Raw genomic sequence first — 23,003 nt, 5'->3', positions numbered from 1 at the left:
TCATTTGCCACTCACACATACTCACAGTGCAGTGCAAAAGTCTTAAGCCACCCTTCATGTCTTTATTTCTTGCTTGGAAAATGGGGGATGGGGTAGTGATTTAATAAAACATACAAATATACATGGAAACACAATAAAACACAAGCAAAAAAACGTTTTTTACAAATGCAACAAATCAGAAGGTTGAACTACTTTTATTCTTTAACCCAGCCTTTTCTCTCTTGGGCAAGATTTCTTGTAATTTTTGAGTAGAAAGTAGTTGTCAAAACTTCTTGAAGGACATTCAATGCTCTTCTTTGGCTGTTGGCTGCCTTTTGTCCTGTTCTCTTACAAGATGATCTCACACTGCTTCAGTAATGTTGAAATCTGGGCTCTGGGGAGGTGAATCCATGACTGATAGTGTTCCATTGTGTATTTTTCCATCTAGGTATGCTTTTATTGTAAGCAGTATGTTTTGGATCATTATCGTTTGTTCCAGACGATGTTGCATGGTGGATAAAATTCTGACAGAATCAGAGCCAGATGCATTTCTCCAATTATCTGTTAAGTCTTTGCTGGATTCTTTCCTATTGCTTAAGGAAATCACTTAAAGATACCTTTCATCTCCTGTAGATAGTTTTTCAGGCCTGCCAGTTCTTCCTTGTCCAGTTTCCTCAATTTATTTAAGGACACATTGCACATGATGCTGAGATATTAAGTTTTAAAAATAATAGCTCTTTGTTGGTGAAAAATACATTTTGTGTCTGTTAAACTGTGTTATCGTTGGCATTTTTCACGAATTCAATGAAAGAAATGTGAACACATGATACATTTTTGCAACAGCTGTTAATAACAGAGTGCTTAAAGATACTATTTAAAATGAGTTCATTGCTAAGTTGTCTGTTTTGTGCTGACAGAACACTAGTTCATCCCTTGAGCTAGGTGTCTTCTTTTATACTTGAATGACTCATAGGTCAGCGTTAAGTGGCTTAAGAAAAAAAAATCCTCTTAAATGGCGAGGTACAAAGACTGAACTGAAAATAAGCGAAAAAGCAGCCAATGTCTAAAGAAGAATTGTGAAAGACCTTCAGGAAGTCTAGAGAACTATTGCTCAAGAGAGGTTAAAAATAATAGTTTGTGTAGGTTCTCAGTCATCAAGGTTATGGTTGTCTATGGAACTTGGAAAGACAAGAGCCTGGACTCCTTTAAGTTTCTTGAAGACGGTTCACCTCTCGCTGCTTAGACTACAAGTACATGTGGCTCCTTGAAAGGAAAATATAAATAGATGAGGAGTGACTCGAGATTTTTGCACATAACTGTACATGCATACATACGCTTCAGAGTGTTTATACAATTTGTGTTTTCTTGGAGCAACGGGGCCAGAATATGCGGAGGGTGAGAAGTAAGAGGAGGCCAATGAGTAGTATTGTCATGATGGTTACTATGGAGACGTAGCCAGCGTGGGGGAGAGGGGGTGAGTCAGGAGCCTCAGCTGGGATCATGTTGGTGAGATTCAACATGTAACCCAGAGTCCAGCCTGCATCACTGCCTTTTATCTGGAAACAAAGAAGAAGGGAAGCGATCGCCATAAACATAAACTGTTGACAAATTCAAATAAAAAGCGTTTAAATTCAGTTGTCTTAAAAAGCCTTGCTACTACTAGAAGATCTTCAGTATGCCAAAGCACTGATTAATGTGCCAGTCCAAACTCTCCTTTAAGTGTTCAACCCACACAAGTAGGGATCAGGAGTTCAGGTTTTTCCTTTAATTTGTCACCAGTCAGTATAGTGAGGTTAACCTGATGTAGCGGCTTATAGTGAAATGCCTTCCTTAGGGTATTATGGGTAATTTCACTCGCACAGCATATGCTTGCTAATTGTAAAAAAAGAAATTCAAAAAGTAAACATTGAAATTCTTACACGAGATGTTAATTAGAACTGTGACTGCACAGTCTGAAACAGCTGCTGGTCTGCCCTTCGCTAACTGGGTCCCCCATCTAGCTACAGTATCATCCAGTACCTGTAATAGGCCCCACATTGAGGGGTTCAAAGAACACCAGCAGTTCCAATCAGCATTATTGTGAATCAACGTTTGATGTTAATCCTTTGTTTTTCAAGTACTCAGCCGTGTTATTTATTCATTTTTTAAATAAATGATTATGATATTTGATTACACAGAATCCAATTTGTGTGCATGTCTGTGTATAATTATAGCAGAGTAATAATTGTCAGAGTTTACAACAAGGAAGCAGACTGGCTGCTTTCTTGTTTTTTTGTTTTTTGCCACCTAGTCTTTCTGGAGTAATACGAAGTAACACCCAAACTAATCCTGTTGTATTGCATGTAGGTTGAACTGGTTTGAGTTTTTCTTGTTATGGTGTGATTTATGTCCCTTTTATCACTGCATTTTAAGTCACTAGAACAGAGCAATGAATTCCTTATCTGCTCACTGCTTTTTTCTAATCAAGGCTTCTTGGAAAGAGTTAAACATTCTTGTGTGTAATATAATTTAACTTTTAAAGGGGCAATTGTGGTTTAAGAGTTGGGAGTTAGTCTTGTAATCGGAAGGTTGCTGGTTCGAGCCCTGGCTCGGACAGTCTCGGTCGTTGTGTCCTTGGGCAAGACATTTCACCCGTTGCCTACTGGTGGTGGTCAGAGGGCCCGGTGGCGCCAGTGTCCGGCAGCCTTGCCTCTGTCAGTGCGCCCCACCCATTCACATACACACTGGTGTGTGTGAATGGGTGGATGACTGAATGTGTAAAGCGCCTTAGGGACTAGTAAAGCACTATACAAATACAGGCCATTTACCATTTTACTCAGAGGATGTAACCACTGATAATGTTAAAATCTTACCAACTTGGCTGTGAGAGAAGGAGGGTGAGTGGCTTACATCTAGATCTACACCCATTAGCAACATACCTGACTAAATAAATCATGATTTCATTTATTTATGGAAAAAAAGCCATCTAAACCTATCCTTGCAAACCCCCCAAAAAAGTAATTGCCCCTTAAACCTGCTGTAAGAACTGGTTTTGCTGCCCTTTGCAGCAAAAACTGTAATCAAGCATTTCCTAACTGTGACAAATATGCAAAAAAACAAAAACAAGAAGTTGTTGTTTACTGCCTGCTTTTTCACAGCACTGCGCGGTAGAAGAAGTAGGTGTGAATTAATGCAAAGTTTAGTCCTCTAGATTGTATACTATATTACAGCATCTTTTAACATGGCGTGAAATCCTGATCCCTGATCCTGATCATTGTTTGTATGGCTTTCTTGATGACAGCATGTGTGTGTGCAGCTGGCTGAGGAGGTGGTTGCTGAATATTCCTCTGAAGTGTAAAATCTTTGCCGTGTTTCATATGAAAAAGGAATTGCAATCTATTTTCTGGCTGCTTGATTAGGTTACGTGCAATATTCTGCGTAGTCTATTTCCCTTGTGTGTTCTGTGAGGAGATAAACGCGAGAGTCTCGTTTTAATCTGAAACCTAAACTGAAGGCTGACTTTGCACTTTACCTCAGATGAGAAGAGCTTTGCTGCTGTATAATTCACGGGCTGTTGCTACCTACTTTTTGAATCACTTTTAAGGTGGTGGTAGAGAGTGGTTCTGTTGTTTTGAGGGGCTTTATGTCCTCTGTGCTTTGCTTTTTACTTTCTTGTTTGAACAGCAGAGCTTTTTGTTTCTGCAAACTGCAAGCATATTAGATGTAGCTGGAATAGATTAGTGTTGTCTGATAAGGGTGCTATGAAATTCTTAAATAACTCAGAGCTTAGTTAGCTCTTTGCATAAAACTTGTGCCCGGTATTTATACCAATGCTTGTTAAAGCTGGCCTCCTAAAGGACAGCTGAATGCCCCAACTGGCAGAGAGGATTACAGTTAGTCCAAGTTAAATGTAATCCTAAATTTTTAAACCACCTTTTACACAGTTGAGGTTTTTCCACACCTGTCACTTTCCAACAGAGACTTAAATGTGTCCAGAAAGATGGATGTTACAGTAGGTATTTGTTTATATATGCACTCACACACACAAGTACAAGGTCAGGTCAGTATGACCTATCAGGTGTGGATGTCTCTCTTTAAGAGACAGGAAAAAGCTGGACAGTGATCTACTGACCTTCTTGATGAATTTTATGTTTGAGTAAGTCACTGCAGTGAAATCATATCCTTCTGTCAACAGGGTGAGGATGTAGGTGCCCGAGAAGCAGTATTCAGCCAGATACTTTACGTTTACTGTAGGATGCTGAATCTTTATCTGTGCAGGAAGTTCAAACGCAAGGATGCAATCAGTGTACATTACAGGCAGGCTGAAGGACATAGATAAGACACAGAAGGGGGTGACTATGACAGAACATTTTTTATGTATATAACCAATGTATACATTTTCTCTGACCTTATCCCAAGAGGTAGCACAGTACTGGCTTAGCTTTTCCTTCACAGTTTCAAGGGGCATGGATGTATCCGTCAAATTGAGGAAGTTCATCACAAAGTAGTAAGCAGAGAACGCCTAAAATGAAAGATGAAAAGAGAAAGCGATGAGACAGGAGGAAATCAGGATATCTCTAGAAAGTGAAGTAATCAATTTATAAATACTACGGAAATTTATCGGACATTTATTGAAATCATTATATCATAATCATAACAATTGCCACTTAAACCACTAAAACGTTTTCCCCCTAAATATTTTAGAATAAGGTATTGGCTAAGTACCCCCTTCATTACAACTGCAAGGGGATGATTTTTTTTTTAAATAAATTAAAATTTTGTTGTTTTGATTGTTGGGGGTGTGGCTTATTACTGAGAGGTGGATCCTAACACCGGTGGCAGTAGCCAATAGCTGTGTGCCAGGTTTCAACATGGCAGGTTTACCACATGTACTGCACTGTCTGGGCATCTTAACCATGTTGCTGGGGTCTGTTGCAGTTATACTATAAGAAATATGGCTAGCTGTGTGATTAAGGTGGCAACAACCGTCAAATTAGTCTTTGCTAATTAAAAGAAATAGTCTGTGGTAGATACAATATTCAGTAGTATTGCAATGATTTAGTTTATTTTTTCGGGGGGTTTTTAGAAGGGAAACATGCACGTTTTCTATTCTATCACTACAACCTAAGTATACTGTCTCTTCAGACTGATTATTGTATCAGTTAATGTTACAAAGGTTTATTTTCTTATTCAGATCAGGAAGATGAGGAAACACAAGCGCTTTTTGCTGAGGCGTTCCACAATTAATGTCAGTCATGTTAAAAACAGAAGTAACTCAATAAACTGGTACTTCGAGGATTGCAGAATTGATTATACTGTATGTTCTGTAACCCCTGTGCACGCCCAAACGGCACGAGTGCTCTGTGCTTCCCACAGATAGATTCTGACTCAATAATTCCAGTTGATCCTCTACTTTGTGATACAGAGAGTGCACACTTCTCACAGAATCGGAATCAGATGGGGTTGCTCAAGGGGTGGGGTAGAAAACAGCATAAAGAGGGAACTTCGAATCAGCATCTGTTGGGTGTATTCAGGTCATAATTTTTCTGATTAATTTTCATTCAGGCTTTATAACATTACTGAAATATTTCCATTTGTTTTCTTACTGGTCTTCTGTTTTGTTTTCTATAAAATTTGCACACACAGTGAATAAAAGCAAATTAGGAAGCCATGTACAGTTATAGATAGTCCACATGATATAACTGCATTATTTTTGTATGAAATTTCTTCCATATTGGATGCAAAATGAGTGCCCAAAATGTGTGCACTTGTGTGCATACATGTGGCTGTTCACGAACAAGTCTCATACTATGGATGAACTCCAACCCCATGATCATAGCCTGCATCTGCTGATAGTAGTCTGTTTTGTTGTGCAGCCTTGTAATCTGCGAGTTGTGGTTAGAGTGGTTAGAGCTCACAGGGGATCTTCAGAGCAGACATGAGCAGTATAAAAGATGGACATAACTTCTCGGACCGAAAAATTAAGCAAATGAAAAAGTGCCCTAAAGCTCTATTCTGTCTGAAGGCAATAGACTTTAGGCACCGTAGGATTCTTTCTGTCTTGACTTAAATAAATACTCTCTTGATGAGTTTATGTCCTCAGTCGCTCCTTTTGGGTCAATAAAAGTGAGGATAGTTGGGCAGTAAATTAAACTTGAACGGGGTCATTCTCACAGATGTGGCAAAAAATGAATGAATAAATGCATGAATGTTAAATGCTAAAATGAGTCACCAGATATACTTGGATGACTGTTTATAAACCAGGTTAAATCTACACATGGAGAAACACTCACTTACCCCGAATGGCCCCTGCAAAAGAGGCTGGAAGACCCCATTGAAAGAGCATCGGCTGTATTTGCAGGAAGTAAAGTTAAATACACTTTTGACAACTTCTTGGCATTCTTGGAAGTTTCCTTTCCCAATGTGATCAAATTTTTCTGGAACTTCCTGAGGTTTCCTGCCTGACACACAGGGGCTGTCATAAAGGACGGAGTAGTTCTTTGTCTCATTGTAGCCTGAGTGGAAACAAGGATCCAATACTGTTGTTGCACCTGACTAGGAGAGAGAGTGAGATAGTGAGGTGCAACAGATGGAGAACAATGAAGCCTAAGTACTTTTGCACATTTAAGAACATTATGGCTCTCTCAGATAAGATCCCATATTTGATTAGTTTGAACAGTTCATTCACAAAACACAGGAACCAAGGTCAGAAGTTTACCTGAGTGTGATTTGCCACCACCATTTTTAACGCTTGGTCTTTTCCGTAGCACAGGAAGCTGTGAGTATACAGGTTATAATCATTTCCATAGAGTCGGAAGTTGACAGAGTTGATGGGTGACTCTGAGCCGTCAAAATCATCGGATATAAAGCTAATTTGAGTAGACGCCCCGCCAAGGTCAAGAGCGCCTGTTGTTTTCAAGCCCTGCAGAAGAGGTAAAATAACACTCGGTCAGTGCAGAACCAGGAGTACTGGCACACACAAAGTACGTCTCAGTGTGGACAAATGTGCACAGACCTGTATGTTGATGTGCACAAACTGACCTGTTTGAGACGATCATCCAAGTAGTTGACTGTGACCCACCCGAAGGCACCCTCTTCCTGCCCACTGAGGATTCTTGCTCCCTGATAGGAGAAGGGGGAGTTCCGCAAGGCGTTCTCCACAGCCTGAAATACGTTCTTTGATGCTGAGCTATTCACAATACTGCAGGCACACATGGCACAAATGTATGTGTGAGTCACGTCCACAAGTCAGATCAATACAGCAGCCCATAAATAATATATACATTGTATTGTGCATAATGGCTTTGACAGTAACCTATTCACTGTCCTGGCAGTTCTTGTGGAGATAAATGTGCAAATACGAACGGTTACAAAAAAATAGCAATATTTGCACTGCCAATGCAAACACAGTTTCAGCTTTTAGACAGGAGATAAGCTAAACAGTGTCAGCATGAAAAGCTGTTCACTGTGGGTGTTTTTAAAAAACATTCTTTTCTAGGTTTTATCATGAAAATGTCTAAGCTTGTGCAACATACTCCAGCAGCCTCATTCCTGCTGTGGCTCCCAGATAGAGTGGGGTCTCGTGAGCTCTTTCTTTGGGGACAGTCTCCTCAGCCTCCCCCATGCACTCTTTCAGAGACTCTCCTGCTTTCCATGGTTCAGACGCATAGCTGGAAATACCTTTACCTGTTAAAACAAAAAGTCAGGAGGGTTACTGGGCAGAAATTTAGTAACAATAAAGCACAGTGACAGCCTTGTCTTTACAGCGACCCTTCTTAAAAATTCACTCATCTGTAAAATTTCAGGAACTGTTCTGTATTTCAGAAGGGACGGGCCAGGTAAAGATGTTATTGAGGTTAAATGAACTTATAGAATAAATTGCCTAATACTAGGCAAAGATGCAGCCAGGAGTGCCTTACTAGTTTCAGTTCAAAATATAACACAGTTATGGGTATTTACATGTATATCATGTATGTAATTAATAGCGTTATTGGTAATAAATGACTTTTTTGTAAATGACAACAGTTTAATTAAATTATATATACCATGCTTAAATTTTTAATTATTCTGTGTTTATTTGGTACGATACAGTATCTATATTTGACTTAAAGTCGGGAAGCTGTAGGGAAACACCCAGTTTGGCTGTCTCTAAATGCACTTTTAAGGCTTACCAATAAACATACAATAGCTCCTTTGTTTAGTCCACATAAAAACAAAAATGCCATTCTGCAGTTTTGCAGGTGCCAGACATGCCTTTTTTGCCTGTGCATTGAATTCCTACAGTCTTGTCATCACCATGAGATTGTGTTGGTAATAAGCTATTGTTTTTCATTTGTCTGTCATTACTTTTACAAAATAACCACGTCTAGATTCTCTGGAACCAAAACAAAAACACAGATAAAGATTTTTCAGAAAACAGAGAGTACAGTTACTAATCGGATGTGAAGGGATTTGGAATACATGTGTAATTGTTTTTATTCTGTTAAAATGATTAATTGGCTTACTGAATACATAGCTACCACAATATTATCAACATACAACAAAACATTAAGCCAAAAACACATCTAGCTCTGTGTATAGTAGTATATTCTTTTGCTCTAGCATAACTTGCTATTTTAAGCTTTCACAAAACAGGCATAGCATTAGTTCAGACAGGCACCAAAGTTAAGTTCAACTGATCTTCATGCCAACCCACTTCAACTAATACCCTCCTACACAGCTACAGTGGCTTGCAAAAGTATTCGGCCCCCTTGAACTTTCCCACATTTTGTCACATTACAGCAACAAACATGAATCAATTTTATTGGAATTCCACGTGAAAGACCAATACAAAGTGGTGTAAACGTGAGAAGTGGAACGAAAATCATACATGATTCCAAACATTTTTTACAAATAAATAACTGCAAAGTGGGGTGTGCTTAATTATTCAGCCCCCTTTGGTCTGAGTGCAGTCAGTTGCCCATAAACATTGCCTGATGAGCGCTAATGACTAAATAGAGTGCACCTGTGTGTAATCTAATGTCAGTACAAATACAGCAGCTCTGTGATGGCCTCAGAGGTTGTCTAAGAGAATATTGGGAGCAACAACACCATGAAGTCCAAAAGAACACACCAGACAGGTCAGGGATAAAGTTATTGAGAAATTTAAAGCAGGCTTAGGCTACAAAAAGATTTCCCAAGCCTTGAACATCCCACGGGGCACTGTTCAAGCAATCATTCAGAAATGGAAGGAGTATGGGATAACTGTAAACCTACCAAGACAAGGCCGTCCACCTAAAGGCTCAACAAGGGGAGCGCTGATCGGAAATGCAGCCAAGAGGCCCATGGTGACTCTGGACGAGCTGCAGAGATCTACAGCTCAGGTGGGGGAATCTGTCCATAGGACAACTATTAGTCGTGCACTGCACAAAGTTGGCCTTTACGGAAGAGTGGCAAGAAGAAAGCCATTGTTAACAGAAAATCACAAGAAGTCCTGTTTGCAGTTTGCCACAAGCCATGTGGGGGACACAGCAAACATGTGGAAGAAGGTGGTCTGGTCAGATGAGACCAAAATGGAACTTTTTGGCCAAAATGCAAAACGGTATGTGTGGCAGGAAACTAACACTGCACGTCACTCTGGACACACCATCCCCACTGTCAAATATGGTGGTGGCAGCATCATGCTCTGGGGGTGCTTCTCTTCAGCAGGGACAGGGAAGCTGGTCAGAGTTGATGGGAAGACGGATGGAGCCAAATACAGGGCAATCTTTGAAGAAAACCTCTTGGAGTCTGCAAAAGACTTGAGACTGGGGCGGAGGTTCACCTTCCAGCAGGACAACGACCCTAAACATAAAGCCAGGGCAACAATGGAATGATTTAAAACAAAACATATCCATGTGTTAGAATGGCCCAGTGAAAGTCCAGATCTAAATCCAATCGAGAATCTGTGGCAAGATCTGAAAACTGCTGTTCACAAACGCTGTCCATCTAATCTGACTGAGCTGGAGCTGTTTTGCAAAGAAGAATGGGCAAGGATTTCAGTCTCTAGATGTGCAAAGCTGGTAGAGACAAACCCTAAAAGACTGGCAGCTGTAATTGCAGCAAAAGGTGGTTTTACAAAGTATTGACTCAGGGGGCTGAATAATTACGCACACCCCACTTTGCAGTTATTTATTTGTGACAAAATGTGGGAAAGTTCAAGGGGGCCGAATACTTTTGCAAGCCACTGTATGTGACAAATCATAAATCATAAACGGTGTGCCATTCAGGTTGCTTAATCTGCCTACAATTGGTGTGTATCTCCAAGCCACTTTGCAACCCACCTACACTCCAGCTTCTCATTTTCAGGCAGTGTCTGAATTGATTAGTGTGTTATCTGTTGTCATTTTTTTTTTCTATAGTGGTCCTGGGAAGTTGAACAAAATCCATTTAAGATAAGATAAGATAGAACTTTATTAATCCCTCGGGTGGGTTCCTCTGGGAAATTCGATTATATAGACTTAACACAACATTTGAAACAATGGCTGACTCGGTAAGGTGTTCCCCAGTGCCATTTGTCATTTAATATGAAATTTAATGTGGAGGCTTTTTAACGAACCATCAGATGTGTACCCAATAATGCTAATGAATAATTAGTAAGTGGCTATGCTAATCCACCAAGTCTCTAGATGCAAATTTTAATCAGTCTTTGGCTTCAGATGCCCTGCAGTTCGCTTTAAAAGAGCATAAGATTTCAAACTGAATGAAGAGAAAATGAATCACCTTGGACTTAAGGAAAATAGTACAATACAATTATACTTAATTGTAGCTTTTTAGAAGGAATCATTGTTAAACAGGAATGTATCATTTATGACCAAATTTAAACACGCACATACACAAACACTAATAGCTATATCAGTAAATATGCAGATTCATATGCAATTTCCTACATATTAATGCATATATGTAAGTTTGCACTGTCATATGAGAGTATTTGTGCAACATATACTGTACCTTTGACTTTGCAGGAGTGTGTCTGTTCAACTCTGCCAGTGTTGTTATCCTTCTCTGCTGGCCACTGATAAATATAAAGAGCTGTGTGGGAAGATCCAGCATCCAGCACAATCCCATACTGGAGGAGGAGCAGAAAAATAACAAATTCTAGTTAATTAGTTACATGCAAACATTTAACATCAGGGTAATGATTGTATAAACTACATGTTGCCAAAACTGTGGCACCAATCCATGTGAATTAGGAGTACAGTACTTTATAAAAACTAGACCATGCTTTCAGCTGTGAGACTCAAACCTGGATCTGCAACTGTAACTAAAGAGATGATTTAATGTTATTGTTGATATCCGCTGGCCATATTCGGTGGTGGATTTGTAAAGCCGGTTGTACAAGCTGAGGTCATATACTGACAAGATGCCTTATTTGGTTTGTGGACTTTGGCTTGAGATTCCTGAGTAACACATTTGACTCCCACACAGGGAACAGGTCACAACATTTGAGTACTTTACCTTGTACTTTTGGGGGACAGGTTTGTTCTGCAAAACCGCCACCGTCACCAGGGCAACAATCGCTATGACACCAATCACAATGATGATGATGGTCACAGGCGTAGGCCAGGGGTTCTTCTCTTTCATCTCTGAGAGCGTGGGTGGAGAGACAGACAGAGACAGGAAGGAGAGGAGAGGCGAGAGGGTAAAAAGGGGAAGATGGAGACACACTTTTAAATAGGTATGTGTTTAGCCACTCTTGGTTCCAGATGTGGCATATGTCACAGAATGTGTGTGCTTGGATGTTGGAGAGAAACTGTGTTGGAAAGAGCGTTTAATTGTTTTGTTGTGTTTTGTAACCAAGGGCTTTCTGATTTGGGGTGTGTAAATTGTTGCCAGACTGTTCATTGATTTTAGGGGGAGTTGTTATTTCAGCCACAGCACATTAGAGAGGGTATCTCACTGGTGTATTTAACATGGGCTGAAAGATCAGATATCCACTATGAAAAGCACTTAAAGAGAACTATTATTGTGGAAATACTTGAACTGTTTATACAACACAGAGGGACAATTGGATATAATCAAAAAGACAACTCTACCAAAGAAAGGCTGACCTATTAATTCAATAGCTATACTCCCACAAGAGTGTATGAAAACAGTGATTAAAGATTTCAACATGTGCTAGTTATTATTTTGATATCAAATATTACTTTTTGGGTTCTCATTCCTCTTGAAGTACTCTGAAGTATAGAGCTATCACAATTGCTCTAATGGGATAAAGTCAAGATGCTATAGCAGATAATATGCACTTTTAAGTGCACAGTTTCAAAAACAGACAAAAAAAAGGGTATAAAAGGCTGTCTGTAGTCACAAAGCTACTGTGATGGAAAATCGATGAATAAGATACCAGTATGAAAGCAAGCCCACATATACAAGCACACGCATGGTTGTTTGATTATTGCCAGGGCAAACGAACTGACAGATACTGTCGAGGCGCGCACGACAGCTGGCAAAGCAGAAACTGACCTACCGGCAGAGTACAGGACAAAACAGTTTTTCTGCCTACTTCACTAACAGTACCTGCAGCACCGATAGTTAAGCTCACCTCAGTCTACTGTGAGAAAACGCACTGAAAGACTGAAAGTTAAAGCACATTAAACCCAGAGGCGCACAGCGAGCGAGAGCACTTACCTCTGTTGTGTACTTCAGACGGGGAAGGGATAGAGACAGATAGTGAAAGGGAGAAAAAAGAGAGGGGGAGGGTATGTGAGAGAGGGAGAGAGGGTGGAAGTTGAAGAAAAAGAAAATATGGGCTGGACGGGGAGAGGAGAGAAGTGACAGAGGGAGGTAGCCGGGTGATAAGATGAGGAGAGGTTTTTCCGTCGTGGCCGGACACGGATTAGAACAGAGCTGTATGTGTGTGCGTGTGTGTGTGTTTGCGTTGTAGCAGCTTTAAAGCACTCAGTTTCCTCCCCAAGCTGGGACAGCAGAGCTGGTCGCTATGGAGATGCAACTAAAGCGTGTTTGTGCGTATGTCGGCGCGTTCCCGTGTGTGCATGTGAATCCCTTAAAAGGGACTCTCTCTCTGGGAGCTAATGAGAGTCACTCTGCCCAGCACTACTCTTTCTACCCTCTGTTCATTCTGTGGGATGTGTATGAGGGAGGAGGGAAGTGGGGACTCCCTTGTTCGACTGTTTCTTATTATTGGAGACTGTGATGTCATCTCAGTGACGGATCGGAATTCCCTTCTTTTCTGTAAGGCTGTGTGTGTGTGTGTGTGTGTGTGTGTGTGTGTGTGTGTGTGTGTGTGTGTGTGTGTGTGTCTACGTGTGGGGTGTGTGTAGAAGAATGGAGGTTGTTGAAAAGTTTGTGTGTGTGTGTGTGTGTGTGTGTGTGTGTGTGTGTGTGTGTGTGTGTGTGTGTGTGTGCGCCCCTGAACATGACCTGCCTGCAGATTTGTTGATCCATTCACAGATGGTTTCTGTCATTTGTTTTCCTCTCTTGCAACACACATGCACATACATAATCAAACATACACTAGAGAATGATTGCCAACCTTCCTAACTTCAGAGAGCTGTATAATTCAAGCCTTCCCACAATAATACATTACGTACACACTCCTGTAATAAATATCCTGCAATTGGTTCAACATCACTTCCAAGAAATGGCGTTTAAAAGCATTGCCTGTACACCCATTGAAGCAGACTATCCATTTCTAACATTTGACACAGGTGATTTTAAGAAATCCAACTTTTAGAGTTACTTAAATACTGTAACAGAGTATAAAAATACATTTGTCCTGTGGGTCTCCCAAATATGCTGGCTCCCTAAATCATCGCTTGATTGTCAAAACTTGAAGCATCCTTGCTCTGGAATAATGGTAACAATAAAACAAATTAAACGCCCACTAAATTAAAATAAGCAACTTAGATGCTTGAAAAATAAATGTCCAAATGGAGATATTTCAAAGCTTGCAAGTTCCTTGTATTTTCACTCTCAGCTCTGTACATAGTACAACCCAGCACATGACAGTAGCTGTAGACTTGTAAAAGTACATTATGTTAAAACAGTGATAACACATTACCACAACAGACTGACGAAAGGTCAGCTGGGATAGGCTCTAGGAGCCTGAATTTGGAGAAGTGGAAGTGTACAGATGAATGCATAAGTATTGTTTTAAAGCCTATTTCCTATAGCTTTTAATACAGCTTGATGGATATTTCCTCTCTAACAAAGGCTACATGGTAGGAGTCGGAAGAGCAAGAACTTTTTTAAGCCTGTACTTTTAAAAAAGTTCCACATAATTACACTATTTTAATATCCATCCATCCATCCATCCATCCATCCATCCATCCATCCATCCATCCATCCATCGTCATCCGCTTTGTCCGGGGTCGGGTCGTGGGGGCAGCAGCCTAAGCAAAGAGGCCCAGACCTCCCTCTCCCCAGCCACCTCCTCCAGCTTGTCCGGGGGAATACCAAGGCGTTCCCAGGCCAGCCGAGAGATATAATCTCTCCAGCGTGTCCTGGGTCTGCCCCGGGGCCTCCTCCTGGTGGGACATGCCTGGAACACCTCACCCAGGAGGCGCCCAGGGGGCATCCTTGTCAGATGCCCGAACCACCTCAGCTGGCTCCTTTCGATGTGGATTTTAATATATACATCTCAATTTAGTTTTGAACTCTTGCTTTTAAGGAAGTTTGTGAGTTTGTGATTAACAAAGGGTAGATCTGAATCAGAAACTGAGGACACTGCTAGCTCATATGTTAGGGACTTGTCTATCAAAAGTCATCCCATAAAGCAAACCAAGCTTTATTGTCTGTTTGACACTAACGGGGGACCATGATTTACAAAATGTATAACATCCTGTAGTAAAGAAGAGTTATGGCTAGTGGTCGTAACCATAAACTAATAAGGAAAATGTTTACTGAGCCAATGAATCAAGTGAGAACTAGGGAATCAGACATTCCTTTGTATCCCGAGGAGTCTTCCTTGATCAGTGTGAGGATAATCCAGAAAAAAAACTTCAGAATATTCAGCATTCATTTTGAATTAGATGTAGGTGACTATTTTTAATATGAAACAATAAAATGTTTATTATCTGTTGCTACAAGGTCCCACCAACAACAGTGTTATAGTCAGTGTTGGGGAATAACGGCATATATACGTATTTAAAATACAAAATATGAGTAACTTTATTTCATTACAATTACCATTTAAATGATGTGATGAAGTTATAATTAGAATATAGTTATTTTGTTGAAATAAATGGATTACAAGGCAGTCATTTCCTGTTTCATATGTTAGGCTATCCCCTCCCTAATTTTGGTAATTAAATGCATTGCCAGAAACCCAAACAAAACACGCAATAAGAGGCTCTAATGTAAGCATTGGTGGCGTCAGTTACACAATGGACCCATTAGGATGCTCCTCTACAGTAAATATATTGTCTATTCAGGGAGATTTGGGCTTAACAGCCAATTGGTGGAGAAAAACAAGAATTTGCAGGATGTGATTGCTACATTCATGTAGTTGTAAAAAGCATGACAATATATTAAGTAATCCAAAGTATTCAGAATATGTTACTAACATTGAGTAACTTAACAGAATACATTACAAACTACATTTTGGGACATGTATTCTGTAATCTGTAGTAAAAGTAACTTTCCCAACACTGGTTATAGTGAAATAATAGCGACACAGCAATGTATACAGCGGTTCATAGCATTTTATGGGCAGCAAACCACGTCTGGCCATTTGGTTTAAATAAACTACTTACATTTGAATCCTAAACATTATACAGTTTTGCCCATTTTGGTCACCAGACACTCTTTAATAAATTACCTATCAGAGAACAGCTTACTGTTTTTGTTTTTCGTGTGTGTGTGTTTTTTGTAGGACTGCTAAAATAGCCCCAGAATTTTTTTTTCTTTTATTTACTTACGTGTGTGCAAGCATATGCACATGAAATTCAAGATGTTGACTGATGCAGAGCTGCAACAGACATCTGAACCTTTGGCAGCAAAGCTGCAAAAGCAACAACGATCTTTTTTTTTTATTTATTTATTTTTTTTACCAAGCTTTACACAGGGATCGAGTAGTCAAGACCAGCTTTGGATTTCCCACAAAATCGCAAAAAACAGTGAGCCATGATCTTTTCAGGATTTTTATGAACAAGTGCTTGGTGGACTCTGCCGTGCTAATGTGCCTTGAGGGGTAAAAATAAAAAAGAATTTGACAACGTGCCACCATCAAGCGACCCTCAACAAGATGGATTGAAGACACTCCAAAGAATCTGGAGCTTTGGTTGAAAAACAAAGCAAACATTTCGACTTTTTCTTCTTGGCACTGGACAACAGCTGTGACATTTGTGAGTCAAGTTATTCAATCATTCCCAGTTATTGCACATGGGAAAATGAAAGAATTTGAGATTACAAAAGTACGCTCAATGAAAGGGAACACACCAAGAAGTGATTTGCTCACAGAGGTAAATGCATGACTGACCCTCGAACTGAAATGGGTCAAAATGACAAGTGTTGCAACTGATGACCAAATCTGACATAGAAAAATTACGGACTTTTGAAGTAGGTGCGAGATAAAGTGCCTGAAATTAACCCAGAACTGAAATTGGAATTTTTGCATTTTATTTATGGGAAAATATCTAGTAACACAGCATAAGTCAGACGTAAGTACAAAAATAGCCTAGGTAGAGTTCTCCTTTAAAATTGTAAGTAAATGTATAGCATAACTGCTTAATGTCTTAGTTTAAAAATAAATAAAGTAACATATCTTTGTTCCTCTTTAGAGAACCTGCACTATATTCTCTCGTAATAAAACTGAAATTGAAAAAATATTTTCTACCTGGGATGTTGCCACCAGATGCTTTCCATTCACCATTGTGCTTCCTCTCATTTGGAGTTAGTGGGAACTCCAGCAGTTTTCAGTGGAATCATCAACTGCTAGTATCTCCGCCTTTGTAGCCTTGATGGCGCGTGTTTTGCCTTAAATCATGAAACAAATTTATTTCCACCTTTATCGGGGGTAGTTCATTTTGGTTTTCATTTTTCTGCGTATTTAAAGCAGTGTGCTTTGCCACGGGTTCCCAAAATTGCTCCATGACACGGTTCTCACTGTTGGACATGTTGGGCCTTGTCTTGTTTGTGTATGCTAGAAAGGATATGACACTTTTATATCATACAAAAGTTTTGACCTGTATTATTGTAGATGATATGGCAGAACCCTTCTTAAAATTTTCACACTGAAGAAGGAAAAAAAGACAGCATCGATACTGAAGTTTCCACATTAGTTAAGCTCATCAAAAGCTTATATAATGCCACTAACTCAGCATTCCTGTCTGAACTACATCATTTGAGGCTATTCACTTGCTTCAGAAGAAATATGGACTTAATCAAACTTTTTCTTGAGGGCATGCAGCTGCAGAGGTGCAAGAATGAAGCCACATGTTGATGTAGTAAACATTTTTAGAATTGGATCTTGTTCATCTCTAGTAAATATAGGGTCTCATCCTCCTTGCAGTGATGGGAAAAATTGGTGGTTGCCTGGGTATTTCTCTGAATTGTCTGGCATTTTGTAACCAGTAAGAGCTGACTGACTTCCCGACTGAGTGTGTAATGTCTTTTACCTCTGGGTAACCACTTTCGATCACAAGGCGATCAGGTCAACTTGTAGCAAACCTCTGTCCAAGTAACAGTGGTCCAATTCAGACATACTGTTGACAGATTATTGAATGTATGCAAATAATAAGCAGACAGACTGACCCAGTTCCCATTTTCACAGCAACCACTTGAAAGGCAAATGGATCATAATTTCATTCCAAATGTCACAATAACTGTGCTTTTGCTGCAGTCTCCAACAACTGCTTTAACTATTCTGACTGTGACATAAATAAAAGAACAAAACTTGGCATCAGTGACTCACTCCGTTAATTACAAGAGACTCCTACTTATTATCGTACAATATCGAAGTCTAGAAGTGACGTGTAACCAAAGAGTTATAAAGGTGGCAGACAGAACTGAACCTTACCCTGTCTTAAAGTTACTGTCAAGTCTGAGTGTGCAGCAGCTTGGAGCAATTTGTCTCAAAGTCCTCCTTTCATTTGCTTTGAGATTAAAGTGGGGGAAGACTGCGACTTTATATGTAACCACGTAAGAATGATATAGCTGTCGGCTAAAAGGATACCGAAACATGCTGAGACAGAAAATGGGGGTTTACCTGAGCAGAAAATTTGGCAAATGACATCAGAGGAATTCTCTTGCAACATCAACAGGTTTTTACATACGGAATAAGGTTTGCTTTTCTGTGTTGTGAGGAACTTTAATGGCACTGTGCCTTCTCGAATCATTAGAAATATAAGCATAGTCTAATCCTTAGTCTAAAACCAAATATTATTTCCAAACATTCCTGTGAACAAACAAAACTCCCCTCATTACACACAACTGTCTGCCAGATACACACACACACACACACACACAGTCTCCTGTTCCCAAGCATACAGATTTGGCAAGCATTTCCCACACGCCGCCAGTGTTTTCATTTCCGATCCCTTGTAAGCACAATTGTATTGCTGAGGTGGATTGTTCGAACCTCGAAGTCATGACAGAGTGGTGGGAAAAAGATGCCACAAGGGGCCACTGGAAAAGCATAGCATCTGCTATCATTTAGTTGATATGCAGAATTTATTTATTTTTTGTTAACATTAAAGCCTTTTTTTTTTTTTATCATGCCCTGAATTTGCTTGAACTTTCACCTTTCAGGATGCAGGCAGTTGAAAGAACAGGGTTTAAAATAACATTTACAGGAACCCCTGCTGCCTAAAGTATGCATGAGTGCTGTTCACATAGACAACATGTGGAGCTTTTATCTATAGAAACAATGTTCAGTAACTGAGGCACATAGAATAACATTAACAACACAAATCCATCCATACACTCATCTTTCTGTCTCATAGTGATCACTCCCTGCACTTTATGTAGTCCTAAATGTACTTGTGTAAGACTTTAAGAATTTAAACATCATACAAAAAACAGATACAGATTTGACTTAAATTCACAAAAAAAGAAAAAAAAACCCCACTGAAATACCTCTTTACTGTCAGTATGTTAAAGAGCACTGAGGTTTGTTTGTTTTCTGAATGGCGTGACACAAAAAAAGTCTCCACCCCTGCTGATGGGAAAATTTGGACTCATGAAACGCCTGTCATAAAGATATGGAGAGGAAGAGAAAGAACGATAGAGGCACATGATTGAGGTTGTTTTGCATCAGCAGATGCTGAGAGGGCTGTTGCTTTACATTTAGTGATGAGTCAATGGGTGACACAGCTAGAGATTTGCTCATGTGGTTTTATAATGACGGGAAGACGAGACAACAACCTGCCTTCGAGGCAGGTCTTAAAATTGTTGTGCTGCTCTGGTGGTTTGGCTTTAATTACTCATAAACATATGTGGACACACGCAGACTGTCTGAACGTACATCTGTGTGTGTTGCATAAAGACAGACTCAGCAGAACATGCCTTAGAGCATAGTAATCTAAGTGTTTGTATCCTCTATTTAACAAAAAATAAATAAATAGATCTGTGGTGGGAAAGTCGTCCAGTTTAAAATGTCTGAAAATTTGAATTAGCATGATTGGTCAGTTTAAAAAGAACAGCCATAAAAGGAAGTCATCAAATGAGGAAGGTGTATATAAACACTAACTGTCAGATGGAATAATTCAAACTAAAGATTACTACAGGTTCATGATACTAGATATCTGCAGTGGAACAGCTGGAATGTTTTGTTTTCAGGTGTTGTGGAGGAAGCATTTAAAACCATTTAAACCAGTTCAGTACCAGTAAATTGTACCGAGCTGCTTGTAAGTGCAACCTGATCCTTGCAACCTGATGAAAACAATGTTTTTTAATATTAAACTTTTAGAATAATGGATTATGTTAATGTTGTACAGGAGCAAACAGAACTTGTATAGATTCTCAGTCGTCTAGGTTGGGGTAATGGAAAAAATTACGTTTTTGAAGATATTTCCGCTGTCATTTAAGAGGCTTCTTCACTTCTAAAAAACACAGTTTGGGTGGAGGTTGTCCTCTTTTTGCAGGTGGTAATGAGGTTGACACATTATTGATTGTTAATGAGAAAAGGCATTAGTCATTACAGTCAGTGGAGGTTAAGGTTGAAACCACTGTGGGAATTTTCCCAGGCCTGTTATTTGGCCCAGTGAGATCTTGTCAACTACAAATTCATGTATTTGCACTCCCTGTTTGGTCATACACCACTACTGTATTTAATCAGTGGTAATTATTAAATCCAGGTTCTTTTTCCCATAGTTTGTTTTTGTCCTCGCTCTGTCTTCTTCTCTCTCCCCTCACTCCCAACCAGCTACAACAGATGGCTGCCTTCCCTGAGATTTCTTTCTTCCTTCCCACTGTCACCATGGGGTTCTCTCTGTTATTGCATGATCTTTACAAAATAAAGCACCTTGAGGCAACTGTTGTGAATTTGCACTATATAAATAAAATTAAATTGATTTCAATAGAGTGCCTCTCCTCCTCACGGACAGGCACATGGCGAAGAGTTTCTCACGCGCATCACAAGCAGCTACGCCAGGGGTGTCGAACTCCAGGCCTCGAGGGCCGGTGTCCTGCAGGTTTTAGATATCACCGTGGGTCAACACACCCGAATGAAATGATTAGTTCATTGCCAGGCTTCTGGAGAACTTCAAGACATGTTGAGGAGGTAATTTAGCCATTTAAATCAGCTGTGTTGGATCAAGGACACATCTAAAACCTGCAGGATACCGGCCCTCGAGGCCTGGAGTTCGACACCTGTGAGCTACGCCTTGCCAAACAACATCCTTGACTTATTCTATGAATTTTTGTTTCTACATGTTGTGTCCTCATTTGTTGTTTATGTTAAGAGGGAGGCAACATCGCCTACTTGGCATATCTATAAATATATTTTAGACTTGTGAATTGTGAAACAGCTGCTTCCTGTAAAGGGGAACCTCTGGCAACATCATATGATGAGAAATGTGAGGAACCATCCCTGCTTGCCATGGGGAAGTGATCTGTCCTTAGTGCTTAGTCCAGTCTGACCTTGCAGGACAGACTGGTGCTGACCTCGAGCTCAACTGGACCAACATGAACTTAAGCAGTAAAAATAACTATTGCTGTTTCAGTCCAAAACAACCCAGTGAGTAACCAGTAACACAATGGTGTTTTCATGATTGCTCTGTTGCTTTGTCTTTACACTTTAAGATAAGCTACGTGTCACCAAACATGCACATATGTGACATTTGTACACATTTGTGGTAATGACTACACATTCCTGATGCACAAGCAGCCCGACACTAACCCTGGTACGCTGTAAGGACTTTGAAGAGACAAGTCGTCCAAATTAGGAATAAACTAATTTTCTTCCTTACATCTAGTAATATTAAGCTTTTCAGATTGTTTTTATTTTTAACTGCATATAAAAGTGACTCATTTGTAGTATTCAGAAACACTGACAGTGCATGAACCAATTTCCTGAGAATCTGAGGAAGGTGGAAGGCATTTGACACCAACACTGACTTAACTGGATTTTTCAAACATTTTAAAATTCAATTATTGCAATAGTAACTTTTTTTTTTTTTTTAAAGAGGACTAGGCTATCCCAAATACTAAAAATGAAAAACTCACCACCACAAATGTAGTTGTACTTCTTTAAATTTGCAGTGCTCACATCATTGAAAATGATCTCTAAATGACTAAAGAATAAGGAGAATAGAAACCGGAAGATAAGCTGAAAAATGTTCTCTAATTCAGAGACAGCTTAAACTAAACTCATTGATTACTTTTGACTCAGCTGTACCCTTACCCTCCTTCACAGTGATAGAATAATCAGGCAGATATCAGTACAAATACCCATAATAGTTTAACAGTCAAACTGATTAGATATGATTAGCTGGATTCAGTTAATATGATAAAAAATAGGGCTAATAAAAAAGGACTTTGTCTGATAAACTGTGATTAACCTTTCTTAATCATGGGAGTAACTCTGTGTACGTGTGCCACTGTGTTTGTCATCAGCTACACATGGCCCATCAGTATCCCACTGACTCACATATGTTGAACGCACATGAGACATCTGGTTATGCCGTCTGTACGCACGGTCTAACACATGCTGTGGAAAAGTGATCGACCTGCCTCCATGCACTGCTACACAGCTGCTACATTTAGTAAGACAAGTCACACAGTTGGAAGACAACATGCACTCACTTGACGTTTAACGTCTATTGAAAAGACTGCTGCAACATCCTACTGCTGGATACACTGGCAAGGATTTCCTACTTTTGTGCGTGCATTTGTGTGTGTGTACCAGTCAAAGCAGTACACCTACCTCTTTGTGCAGACATGGGTTCTTTCTCAGCAGCCACACAATGCTCTTTCTATTCTTTGCCCCTCTCTTTCCTCTCTGTCTCCCCCTTCCTCTCACTCTTTCTCTCTAACCCTCTGTCTTCCACACACTGTTTCCCCCTCTCTCTCTCTCTCTCTCTCGCTCACTCGCTCTCTCTCTCTCTCTCTGTGGTAGCACAGCTCAGCTCAGTCTGTTTTCAGCACCTCCTTTCACATACACTCGCTTTATTAGGAGGAGCAGAGCTTCTCTCCTCCCTCTTAACCCACTCCCCTCCTTCACAGGCGCCTTCAGCTTGCCTTCTGTTTGTCCCCTTTCTTTTACTGTCTTCCTCTCCATCGATGTTATTGTCTTTGTCATTTTCCCTCAGTGTGTGTGTGTGTGTGTGTGGTTACTTATATTCTGCCTCTCTTTTTTAATCTCTTCCACTTCTCTAGCGCTCTTGCTCTCTTACCCTTGTGCCTTTTTAAAATCACTTTCCTTCTCCCTCTAATTCTTTGTCATTGTCTCTGTCTTGTAGAAGTGGGTCAAACATGAAAGCAATGTTAGATCTTGAGTTGGAACCAGAGCTGGAACCAAACCTGGAGGGATGTTCGAGAGAAGTGCGGAAAAGCAGGAAAAAAGTCAATTTCCTGCTTTAATCGTTGATACCAGCAACCCCCTCCCTTTTCTTTCCTTTTTCTTT

The 23,003-nt window shown here is 40.0% G+C and overlaps 1 protein-coding gene across 2 annotated transcripts; it reads right to left on the bottom strand.

Moving 5' to 3' along the window:
* Nucleotides 1-48: 48 nt before the first annotated feature.
* entpd1 (ectonucleoside triphosphate diphosphohydrolase 1) lies at nt 49-22,520 on the bottom strand. Of its 2 annotated transcripts, none has more exons than XM_085284907.1 (10): nt 22,304-22,520; nt 11,437-11,564; nt 10,930-11,047; nt 7,494-7,644; nt 7,000-7,159; nt 6,677-6,880; nt 6,256-6,513; nt 4,367-4,480; nt 4,091-4,228; nt 49-1,535 (listed from the first exon to the last, which is right to left on the bottom strand). In XM_085284907.1, exons 1-10 carry the CDS (start codon nt 22,317-22,319, stop codon nt 1,326-1,328), a joined length of 1,497 nt encoding a protein of 498 aa, XP_085141033.1. In that variant the 5' UTR covers nt 22,320-22,520; the 3' UTR covers nt 49-1,325. The 2 variants fall into 2 exon arrangements, with proteins under 2 accessions (XP_085141033.1, XP_085141034.1); XM_085284908.1 differs by lacking the exon at nt 22,304-22,520 and adding an exon at nt 12,607-14,244.
* Nucleotides 22,521-23,003: the final 483 nt, after the last annotated feature.

This window comes from Mchenga conophoros, linkage group LG8 (assembly GCF_057382185.1).
Source record: "Mchenga conophoros isolate Kocher_MC1m ecotype Shallow Benthic linkage group LG8, M_conophoros_male_GT1.1, whole genome shotgun sequence".
NCBI classification, from domain to species: domain Eukaryota; kingdom Metazoa; phylum Chordata; class Actinopteri; order Cichliformes; family Cichlidae; genus Mchenga; species Mchenga conophoros.
The sequence above is the reverse complement of the archived record's forward strand: the minus strand, read 5'-3'. Positions and strand labels throughout refer to the sequence as shown.